The sequence below is a fragment of the Lissotriton helveticus genome, chromosome 9 (genome assembly GCF_964261635.1).
Source record: "Lissotriton helveticus chromosome 9, aLisHel1.1, whole genome shotgun sequence".
Classification (NCBI taxonomy): Eukaryota; Metazoa; Chordata; class Amphibia; order Caudata; family Salamandridae; genus Lissotriton; species Lissotriton helveticus.
Genome location: NC_136070.1, coordinates 422,441,387 through 422,453,506, shown reverse-complemented (window position 1 = coordinate 422,453,506; position 12,120 = coordinate 422,441,387). Strand labels below are relative to the sequence as shown.

The 12,120-nt window shown below is 41.7% G+C and overlaps 1 protein-coding gene across 5 annotated transcripts in view; it reads right to left on the bottom strand.

Annotated features, from left to right (window-relative positions):
- WDR20 (WD repeat domain 20) overlaps positions 1–9,924 on the bottom strand; it is a 151,637-nt gene extending 141,713 nt beyond the window's left edge. For 2 of the 5 annotated variants that reach the window (XM_078660199.1, XM_078660200.1), the window contains exon 1: positions 9,594–9,924. In XM_078660199.1, coding sequence (XP_078516325.1) covers positions 9,594–9,857 — 264 coding nt within the window. In that variant the 5' untranslated portion in view covers positions 9,858–9,924. The remainder of the gene's footprint in view (positions 1–9,593) is intronic. The other 3 variants (XM_078660196.1, XM_078660195.1, XM_078660197.1) reach the window with 2 other exon arrangements.
- Positions 9,925–12,120: the final 2,196 nt, after the last annotated feature.

Here is a 12,120-nt window from a genome sequence, read left to right as displayed (position 1 = left end):
TGTCCGACATTTATGCTTTCTTAAACACACCCAGACTAAAATCTCCGGCGCATCAGAAGTGAGAATCCGAATTGGAATGCAAGTTCTCCCCCAAGGAATGGCAGGACATCATATATAGGGCTAGGTCTACCTCGTGCAGCACAGCAGGCAAAGAGTTTTTGAAAATTGCACATTATTGGTATTACACAGCAGTGAGAATTCTTAGGTGGAAGCAGGGCAGGAATAAATGCTGGAGGCAGTGTGGTCTGCAGGGCACACTCACTCATATCTTGTGGTAATGCCCAAAGATATAAAGTTACTGGGAGGTGATTCTGCGGGATATAGAGAATATAGATCAGGGGTCTCCAACCTTTTGTGTAGTGAGAGCTACTTCTGGTCAGTGAAAATCGTCGGGAGCTACTAAACCCCAAGCAACTCGCGCATTTTTCCGAGCGACCTCCCCCGCCCAGTTTCATTGATGTTAAGCCAATTTCTTCAGTGCCCATGGGCCCCATACTGTGGTTTGAACATAATAACACTGAAAGAAAAGACTTTGCATGTGTGCTGTTGGCAAACCGCTTTACGACCTTTCAAGTAATAGCTTCAAAATCAGGACCTATCAATAAACATCTGTTATTCAGGACCAGGACACCTTCGGGTAATTGTGCGCTTTACAAATAGACCTGTTCAGTTATGTTATGTTGTTAATATGGGGCAGGCAAATCAAATAGCTGAAAAAAGTGGCCCACATTTGCAAACTAAGTTTTTTAACTTAGACATGTTGTATCGGAGGTGTTTTTCAAGGTGTGGAAGACTTCAGTAGGCTATTTGTGCTTGCAGCAGGCAATGTTGGCACTATCTGAAAAATGAACAACACAAAACAGCCCACCAGGCAATAAAATCGGCACACAAGATGCCGGAAATCCACAGACAAGCATTGGCACAGACCACCAACCTGCATGGTGAAGGAAGTCCTGCACAACTTGTTACTCAGCAAGAACCCCCCACCATGCTGCCCCTCCCAGGGCAAAATAGACAGTGATATGAACATCCACCTACAAAGAAGCATGTTTCTGTGCCAAGGCTGGTGGGCCAACATCTTATTTTGCGAATGCACTTTTATTCAGTATTTAGTTCTCGCACCTAGACAATGCCTACCCTACTCTGTGACTTGGAGACCTTTTGTTTTCTAGTAGTCGGCTTTCTTAGACATTTCCTTACCATTGGTTGGCTTCACTGCCATGCTTATTTGTTTGCTTGGTATTAATTAATCGCTGTAGTCTTCCTTCCCCTTACAGTTTTTGTACCTCGCACCTACTCCTCCAGATCATGGATGCATAACTTGTGTCATTCCACTGCTCATTTTTATGGATGGCTAGGTAGCTTCTTCTTTGTGTTTACAATTGTATCAGTGACTCTTCCCTCCCCTTCTGCTGGCAGTCTCCCCCTCCAAATCTGCCCCCATCCTTAGGCTGACTGTGTTGCTGCTCTAACCATACCATGTTGCAGGTGTGCATCTGGACCCAAACAGAAGGTTCACGATGGAGCCCAAAAGTATGATGGTGAGATCCTGGCTCACATGAGTCAATTGAGATGCAGATTTAGAGGAAGCACAAGAACTCACTCCGACTAAATGCTAACTGCTGCTGGCCTCCCTCTCGCTGGTGTTCCCCCACTTCCAGGTCTTCCCTTTGAATTCTGCCGGCTCTGTGCTGTTTAACCTCCTGGGAGGGGCTCCTATAGAGACGGCTGCTGCCCGGGACACACACACTCGCAGCCGGGTGTAGCAGGACCAACACCCCATGGCCGCGGTAAGTGGTTATTTATTTTAGCAGCGCTGGCCGCACGCAGTCACTTCTTACTGCGCCCCTCCTCAGCAGCCTCTTCTCTCACGGGCTGTGCGGGGGTCGGAGCTGCTTTTCTCACGGGCTGTGCGGGGGTCGGAGCTGCTTTTCTCACATGTTCTACAGCCATTTCGTCCACTTCGCCCCTCGCCGCAGACCTCCTCTCTCGGGCTGCAAGAGCGGGCGCCGGGGATTTCTATCTTTGATGCGGGCAGTTTAATGTCCTTGCGGGGCACGGGAACCGGGCACCGATTATCTTAACTGCGAGGCGGGTTTTTACGGGCACGGAGACTGCTTGCTCCGTTGTGGGGCAGAGTTCATTCTTCGCTGTGGGTGGGCTGGGCACCACTTGTGTTCGTAAATGAGGCAGTTGCCGCAGACTCCCACACTTGCGGCGCTGGGGCATGGGCTGGGGACGGCCAGCCTTCTCGCGAACAATGGGCACTCTTGCTCGGGGGGGGGGGGTTGAAAGTAGTTGGTGCAGGCAAGGACTTTGGATTTTTAAAATCAGATGTGAGCGCGGTAGCTGCTCACTGCCTGCAGGATATTGTTTTTAATATCGGCTGCCACCGCGCTTTGTTACTGAAGGCAGATGTAAAGCACGGTGGCAGCCGATATTAAAATCAAAGGCCTAACAATGCACGTAGACAGTTTTACCAAAAATACTACTAATAATCAGGGGGGAACACTTACCAGTCCTGCGCAGCTTCCCAGGAGGATGAGATAGGCCAGATGGCAATTATAAACTGCGCCACGGCACGCGACTTTAGGAAGAACATCAAGTTCTTTGTCCCGCCTCGCCACAGCTAAGCTCATTCAGCTAATCAGAGCAGCTGGTTTGTGAGAGGGCGGGCAAAGTCTTAAAGCTGGAAAAGACAATGAACGCATACAAAATAGAATGTTTAAATTACCTCTCTATAATTAGAAAGTAGCGCGAGCTACTCCCAGAGGGTCGGCGAGCTACCAGTAGCTCGCGATCGACCGGTTGGAGACCCGTGATATAGATTATACTGATTTACCTAAACTCCCCTCATACAAAATTTTGGGACTCCCGAATGCCCTGATGTACCCTCTTAGATCAAACCGGGGTAGAGCAATTGCGCTGGCGTTGGGGGCAGCCAAATAGGCACTTATGGCTAGATGGGGCACAGCGGAAATTCCCACTCGTCTGGATTGGCTATATAAGATCTGGGAAATATCGGGGATGGAAAATATTACAGCAGGCCTCACTTGTTCCCTCCAAATGTGATTAAACATGGGGTACCACTATAGAATTCTTGTCCAACGAGTTCACTAAGCTTACTTGCCGGAAGTACCTTAGAGTGCTCCGCCTCACTAATGCCTCCACCCATCCCTACACCCCCACCCCTCCCAGGACTAAGCATGCCAGTTGGCTATCCAGGCCGGAACATATGGGTGACCCCGGCCTGCTGTTTCGCACACATGTAACAGAGATAGAACTCTTGACCATCTCTTTTCTTTCCTACTCTTTTCTTTTTCTATCCTTATTTCTAGTTTAAACGAATGCTCCCCACCGACCGGTGGCAGTTAATGTAATACTTGTCTTTTCAAAATCAATAAAAGGATTTAAACCATAAAAACAGTTACTATCTGGGGTCAGGGAATCTCCATTGCCCGACACCGAGATATGTTGATTACTGTCAGGGGCAAGAAGATGTTCAGTCAATCAGGAAGGCTGAAACTAAACCCATTAACATAGGAATATGTATATAGGCCCATGATTGGTTGGAAGACCATTTCTGGATTCTAGCCTGGGACTGAAGGAGCCCCAAGCCTACCCACAGCTAAAACTAGTCTTGCATTTGGCAAAAACAGCCTGTGGGAGGGTTTACATGTAGTTTATGTGCTGGGGCTGGCTGCATGTCCATCGGGCCCTTGTCTCTAATCCTTTTTTCAATCCCCTGCTCTCACTTCGTTGTCTCTCACTACATGACTCTAGAGCCGAGGTCCCTATCTCGGTAGTGCTTCTTAGAGCTCTTTTTTGTTTATCACAGTCTATCAACAATTGCATTGCCAAGCCAGCCCTAAAGACATTGCCTACTGTTGCGATCCACGAGACTGTTTAACAGTACCGGTCTACAGGCTTTAACAGACTGTAAAAATAATAAAAGTCGAGGGCCTATTGGCTTTAAAATTCTTTTTTGCAATAAATAAGCCATACGTACTACCTTTGACATAAATGTTTATAATAAAACCTTTTGACCGTTGGCATAACTTTTTCTAATAAACCAATAAAGTACATAGCCTTTGTCATTGGCTAGACACCATAACCGAGGCCCACTGTAATCAGCAGAACATTTCCCAAAAGCCTTTGCAAACAATCATAAAATTAGAAATATGTAAAAAATTATAGCTGCAAAGCAATATACAATCCTTCCTAAAACAGCATTACCAGGATACTCAAAGTCCAAATCTAACTCAAGGGATGTCACAGGGGATGGCGAACGCCAAAACCTTTGCCTGCTATGGCAACACGTGAAAATATATGTGACAAAATATTCGGTATACAACTTTTAACAATGTGCAAGCCAACATCAAAGGCCTATTGAATTTAAAATGTTTTTCAAACAAAATAAACCAGAATCACTGTTTTCTTATATTTTTTCATAATTAACAAATCAGGCCTACATCCTTGATTGTTGACTTGTCAGTCATGCTGTTTTTAATATATGCTTTGCCACAGCGTAAAAAAGGACAATACATACACTCTTTCAGTGAAAGCATGCTTTTTCTAACAAATCAAGACCTGTAATCAAAGACCTCAATATCTGGATGGAGCCAAAACCCATCTCAGTGCTGCATCTTAAAATGTTTTCCTGTTATTCCTGCTATTATGACTGCTGCACTGACAATACAGACCAAAATATGATGGTCATAAAGACAAGACCAGAGTAATTTAAAATCAGTGCAAGAAAATGAAACCGAACAAAATCTCACTTCTGGGAGCTTCAAATAGTGATGGAGCACTCTTATTTGGAGACGTGAATTAACAACACGTTCTCTGTAAATGCAATGTACATACATGTAAAACTTAGCTAGACTTCCACTAAATCGGGAAGGGCGTTCTCCCACTAGCAACAAGTGTTGTCACTGTACTCTACACTAAAAAAAAAAAAAAAAAAAAAAAAAAAAAAGACTCACTCAACTGAAAACCTGCAAGAAAAGCCTGTTTTTCCACTCCCTGTTTGACTTACGATGGGCACCTATTTTTTGTCGGATGACTCAAAATGCCCACAGCACAAGAAATGAATTTTTAAAAATGATGAAATTGTAACTATGGCTCCCGGTTTTATAGTATTTGTTTTTTTGGACATTTACGTCAGTATTGATCCATATTTATTTTTGGCTACTTTTATCTGTATTTATCCATATTTATTTTGGGTTTTGTGAAAAAATGAAGCTGAAATTAGTACATTTCCACATTTAATCAATAAATATGCACTCATGATTGAATGCCTGCCAGGTTTCAATGATGCGAATACCCGCTGAAGATATATCAATGCACTCAAGTGAAAATATGCAAACTTCAGAATCAACCCTGTGTATTTATCTACCAATGTTAAAGCCTCTTTACTAAAATCCCTTTCTTTTTTAATCCCTTACCTATCAATCCACACAGCTATGGGCCTGGTAGTCTTGGCAGACAGTATTTAGAATGACTAAAAAAGCAACCAAATTTCCGTTTTATACACATTTAAAAATAAATACAGACATGAAAATAAACGTTTTCCGTCTGTATTTATCTGTACAAATCAATAAAAACGGAAAACAGGGAGCCTTAATTGGAACTCCAATTCCACGGGGTTGCGTTAAAGAAACCCAAAGTTAAAACAAAAATTATCTAGATAGGTTGATTACACCTTCGTCAGAAAGGTATTTCAGTGTCAGATTCTGATGAAAAATTAAGCCAGGTACATCTACACTATTTTTTAAGTTGTGTTCGTAACTTAAGCAAATGCATTGGCTAAAACCCATATTTATTAGAGTGAGTGTTCCTCTTAGGTTTGGCCGGGAAACAGCTTTAACTGTAATAGAAAGCTTTTCCATAAAATTGCACAATAAGAATATGTGCATCTAAGCATACACATGTATAATTGCACAGTGAAATATATACAACTGCTTTCAAGCATCCCTCTTCCTCCACTGTTTGCTAAGGTGTCATTCACATTTTCATTCTGCCCACCACAGTATTTGGCAGTCTAACTTAGACACTGGCTCTTTTCAATGGGAGTGGCAGCATTCCGTTCGTCCACATCTGCCTAAAATGTAGTTCACTTTCCATGTTAAGACGGGTTAGCCAATCTGTTGAAAGTTTTTTTTATTTTAGTGAGAGTAATTTGTTATTTTTTTTGCAAACATGAACACCACATACAAACCGTGACATTTTTACTTTTTATTTCTTTTAAAGGGATATTGCCTTCTGCATACATTTGCAGGGATAAATTAACAAAAAAGACTGTAGGTCTGCCATTGCCAAACATAGGATTTACCAAAGATTTTTAAACCTATATTTTTCCAGTGTCAACATGAAAACATTCGAAAGTACTAGGCATAATGCAATCAAGCTGTGAGGAATAGTGCTCTGCTTAAATATTTAGTCTATGTATCCCAGTTTTTCAGCAAGCTGCACCATATTGAAAAAGTGTTGGCAAAGCCATAGCAGACATATGCGATGATTAGTTTCTTTTTTTATTTTTATTGTAAAAAAGACACCAAAAGGAAAGGAAAAACAGACTTCACGTGGCTACCTCGAAACTGCCATCATATGCTTGCATGAATAAAAAATTAAATTTAAAAGACAGTTGTTCTTAGTGATATTTAATAAGAAATCCTTTCCGTTATATCATATATATTGTTATTTTTGAATAAGACTAGAATAAATCAATAGCTAAGTAAGTGCTGCTAACCCAAGCAGCTGCAATGGTATGGAAACACTTTATAAGACAGAAAATAAATTGCCACACAACTGGGTAGAGCAGGCAAAATAAAAAGTCACCATTTAGATGCAATATATAACATCACTAATATAAAAAGCAGACTTGGAACAAGGTTTTATCAGACTTGGAACAAGGTTTTATCAAAGAGGAGAATTTTTCTATTTTTAGGTGGATGTGAACAATATGCATATGCTTCGTGAAGTCACTCCAAGTGAAGGGAGCAAATGGCCTGGACACTGCCCCATACATACTATATGCTGTGATAGTCTAAAGTAGAAATTATAGAGACAATTTAACAGATGAATCACTCCAGCCTGGTGACCAAAAACCCCAGTGTTTATGTATATTATGAGTGAAGTGCTTGGAAACACAATAGTCTTAAGAGACAGCTGACGTCACCTCTAATAAAAGAGCTAGAAACAGCACACTTCAGAAAAAAAATAAAAGTATATATTATTTTAATCTTTAATACCAGGAACCTTGTATTATTTATTTTCGTAAATTATGGGCTAAGCCGATGGGCTTAACATTCTTTATATAAATTAATTAAACTACTGGCTAAGTCATTGTTGTTACTAGTGTGACACCTTCCCATCAAAAATCTGCGGCAAGCTGACTATTTTTATTTTTCAGTCAAATCCTGAAAATTCTATCTATTGGTAAAAAGGTAGGAGCAAATGCATGTTTTATGCCCATCGTGGTCCTCTCTTCGCTGGATACCTGTAGACCTTTTTTTTTTTTTTTTAAAGGTCTGGTTTTCCACCTGACCTTGCACCAACTTCGGGAGCATTTGATTTGGCATGCGAAATTAATGGCATTGCTCATTCTACAGGAAAGAATTCCAAAATTACGTTAAAATTACTTATTTGCTGGGCCCATTTCTTCCCACCAACAAGTATAAACTCCTTTTCAGGGTTCAACCATTAAAAACAAACAGTATTGCCAAGGAAAAAACATCTTTAGACATTAGGGGGATAGACCCCTCATGACGCCCTTTTTAACAGTGCCTTGGTACCTTTCTATACATACTTTAGAAAGTACCTCTTGAGCACAGACACAATGCAACAAGAAAAATGGAATTCCCCTTGAATGTTTTTCACATCATTGCTTAAAGGCCTACATTGAAACGGAGTAAAATCCCCAAAACGAATGTTTACTTTATTACCTGCAGAAGAACAGCATTCAGCAGAAAATGATTACAAAAAGCTGAGCAACAACAAAAATAGAGCTTGCTCCACATTTTAGGTCAACATATGATGTTACCGATCAGCACGTTATTAGAACACTAAATATGAGGTTAGTAATATTTCCACCAATCAACCTGGCTGCAAATTCAAGATACTTTCCTCTGAACGTTTAGCTAAAATGTCCCTCAAAAGACTGGGCACTTTATTGATGGTATGTGGTAAAAATATGTACTCCTTTATAAAATTGCAATCAATTGACCTAGTTAACAAACCAAATTTACTATTATAAATATAATTCCTACTGAGTAACGGCAACAAACAGTAACACATTATTGGAAGACTACAGTAACTCACAGGTAATAATTAAGGCTGTATACCCAAGGACTTCAAGCAATTTCATAAGTGAGAAAATAAGTTTTTTTTAAATGCACTTTATATCCAAGAGGCAAGTTATTTTACAGTATGCACATTTTAAACGTTTAGATTTAAATCCTATCGAGTACTGATGTCACTTAAATGTTGAGGACCAAATGTTCCTGTGGTTATTTTTTAAGGGCGCCTGTAGTAGTCAACAAGAAACTAAAGATCTGTCCTGATCCCCTATGCCAAAAAAGTTATTAGTGTTGATAAATATCGACTTCTAACTTTGCACAGTTAGAACATACTTTTAACACTTTACATTGTGCATAAGCCGTCGTTTTGTTTCTGTGTTTAGTCTATCGGAAGTCAGAGCGTCTTTCTAAGTTATGTCGTAGTCCAAAATGTTCATAATTATTTTCGAAACACATCACAGAAATGAAATATTAAGAGAAAAATAAAAGGTGGTAGTTGTATGTTTTATACACTGTGCCTCTGAAAATCCTCATTTGCATCCTGTCACCTACCATGAAGAGTGCTACCTGCTGTTGATGATAAGTAGACAGTGCTCGCCTGTGATTCGAGCCAGGCATAAGCATCAGGTGATCGGGAGTTAAAAGGGCACCCATGGTAGGAGTAAAGGGCGGTGGTAACCGAGTCTCACAACCAAAGAAAGCAAATACTACTAGAGCAGCGTAGTTGTACCATCGTATCATACAACTGGTACAAGTGCCCCCGATGAGGGAGTGGGTGAAGGTTGGCGAAGGGCAGGATCATAACCTGTGAAGGACAGTATACCAAACACTGAAAAATCAACCACGAACTAAAAATATTATAACGAACAGGGCCAAAATGCCCTAAAAATATGCATCGCAAAGCAACACAACTCCCCCCCTTCCCAAAAAAAATCAGGAGACAAGCCAAAGGGGACAACACACCACGCACCACAAAGCGGGTGAGGCAATGCTCTTATGGCCAGACGCTCCCAAAGGAGCAGTATCTCTAAAGAGACAGTTCCCTAAGTAGCAACAACTAAGGACTAAAGGTCTTAAACCACTAAACCATATAGATCCCCACGACAGCAATTCACACAATAAGGTACAGAGACAGAAACACACACGCGCAAGGTAACAACGTCCTAAAGCACAGAACATCCAGAAGTCAGCACTAAATTGACTATAGCTCCGCCCACAGGGTGGAACTTCCCCACGGACTGCACCCCTCTAACACCACCTCCTGTGGCATTGCAAGACCCCTGCCAGCCTCACCTTGCGCACGCCTTTGTAGATATAGAAGTAGAGCTCACGGCCCACATTGAAGCAGACCCGGTCCCCATTGCCAGACTGGTCGTTGACATTGACGAAGGAAACCTTGACGGGGTTGGAGCCTTGCGAATTAAAAGGCACCCGGTTGGGACGGCTGTATTCGGAGTGGCTCAGCAGCTTGTAGAGGCCTTCTCGGGTGGTAAACTGGGTCTTAATCTCGTTCATCTCCTTCCCTCCTCCCTCCGCCGCCATCTTGGGGAGCAGCATTCATCCTGCCCTATGCCCAACACTAACACAGCGCACGCGCAGATCTACTTTGCTTCACTGGTCAATTCTATCAAGTCATGGAAAGGGAAAGGGGACACGGATACGTAGCTCATAAACTAAGGGAAAGAAGAGAAGGACTTGAATTAAAACAGAATGGATGCCGCCTGTCAAATGTGAACGACGGAAACGATGTGGCCATCTTGGAATCTGGCAGGCTCGTTCACGCCACTGGAAATATGAAAAGGTGGCAATTTCATCATTGAAATATGTAATGAAACTAAAGAATTTGCGGCACAACTATCTCCAACTTAAAATGGTTCTATAATACATTCCTTACCTCTAGCTTAACCTTAGTACCTTCTCCTAACCGAAAACCACAGTTCATTTTTCTTAGGCACAGTAGATGTTTGATTTGAATTTTATTGAACTCTAAACATTAAATGGACACAATTGCATATGCTTCGATCCGAAGTTGGAGCCTAGGTTCACCTGAAACACAGTCCAGCATCATCCCCGATTGCCTTTCTCTTCTGTTTTTTTTCTTTCTAAGTTTTAAGTGAGGTCATTTCACTAAGACTTGTTTTTTCATTTCCGTGGGCGGTGACATGTGATGTAAGCCGCTTGTTTACCGGTGTCAGGCGCCCTCGTATTGGAAGGATAGCTGAGTGCAGTGCGTGATTATTTTTCTGGAGGAAGTTAGTTATCCGAGTGCCTCAGAAGTGCTGTCCTACAAGAGTAAACAAAACTAAAAGGAACCACGAATATGCAGAAATGAAGCCTACACCGCAGTATATTAAATCACTTATGGCAGACTAAGTTTGCCAGTCAAAAGGTGAAAGTATGTCAGACCTCAGATTAATTATTCAGAGGGTTGTGGCTGCAGAGTGCAGACGTAACGAAAACACCACACCCACCTGGGTCTCTCCTTGGCTATATGAGGCTATATCCAATCCACCAGGGCCACTTCCCACCGCTGCCAGATGGCATGATAGCCTCGGCAAGCAACCCCACCGCTGCCAGATGGCATGATAGCCTCGGCAAGCAACCAAAACTCAACACTATCAGAAGGAACTTGATGGACAAAGACAAGACCCCCTGAGGAAACATGCTGACAATTCTGCATACTCAATCGACCGCTACCCGCGGCCCATCACTGAGATGACCATGTGATGCAACCTCAACTGTGACAAAGCGTCACACATCAATAAGACAATCTAAACAGCGACTAAAAAATTCAAAACGATTGTGGAGTAATGAGGCTACTGCCTCGGTATCCAAAAACTCACCACTGTCAGAAGGAATCTGACAGACGAAAACAAGACAGCAGACCAGGGCCACTGGAATAATGCGGCAGTGAAGGGAAACTTATGTGGCACGGTTGAGTAAATTATGCAGCAAGAAAAGACAAATTATGCGGCGCATTTTGTGATCGCATTACTTCATTATTTTATCATTTTTACACTTGTTAACACTGTCTGGCCATTGGTTGCACACCATTATCACCAGTCTAACACCCAAATATATAGCATTAAGGAAAATAAAGGTGACAAGCGAAGCTTTGCAAGGAACCTTCCACTGCGCAGTAGCACGTGCTACTATGCTTATAGTAACTTTTGAACCATTTGAGCTCAAACATGTTTTTGTTAAAATTTGCAGGGGATGGAATATATGTCAAATGCGGCAAATCTATAACTGCGGAAAACATAGTGGTCGTACAATCGCATAATTCTAGTGGCCTTGATAACCATCCATGCCAACATTTAAGAGGGGGAAGTGGGAGATTTTTGAAAAATAATCGGAATGCATTTTACTTATAGGCCTTTTATTTGCAGAGGCGGCCTAGTGGGAGGCAGCTAATATAAAGTCATTTTGGGCTTTAAAAAATCCTGAGTTTCCCACCTGAATCGTGTCTATTGGCATAGGTGTATAACACACATGTATTTCACTAAGACGTTTTCAGAATCACAGTAATGTTACAAGAGTCACACATACTGCATGGCTTCCGCTTCCAAATTATTTAAAATCCCAAAAATAGTGTTTAGAGTTAAAAAGCGGGATTTGGACTTCTTTACCGTCCAGAAGGATAGATGTTTTAGGCCTGCTTACAAACAGCTTTAGATATAAAAATCCTTAAACTATAATTTCTTTTAAAAAAGTACAAAAAATATACACACAGATAGCTGTGAGATAGACCCATTCAGCCACTGGCTTTCATGTGTTTTATTTTTCTCCTATTGCTTGGGTTGGCTTCCCATGAGGACCT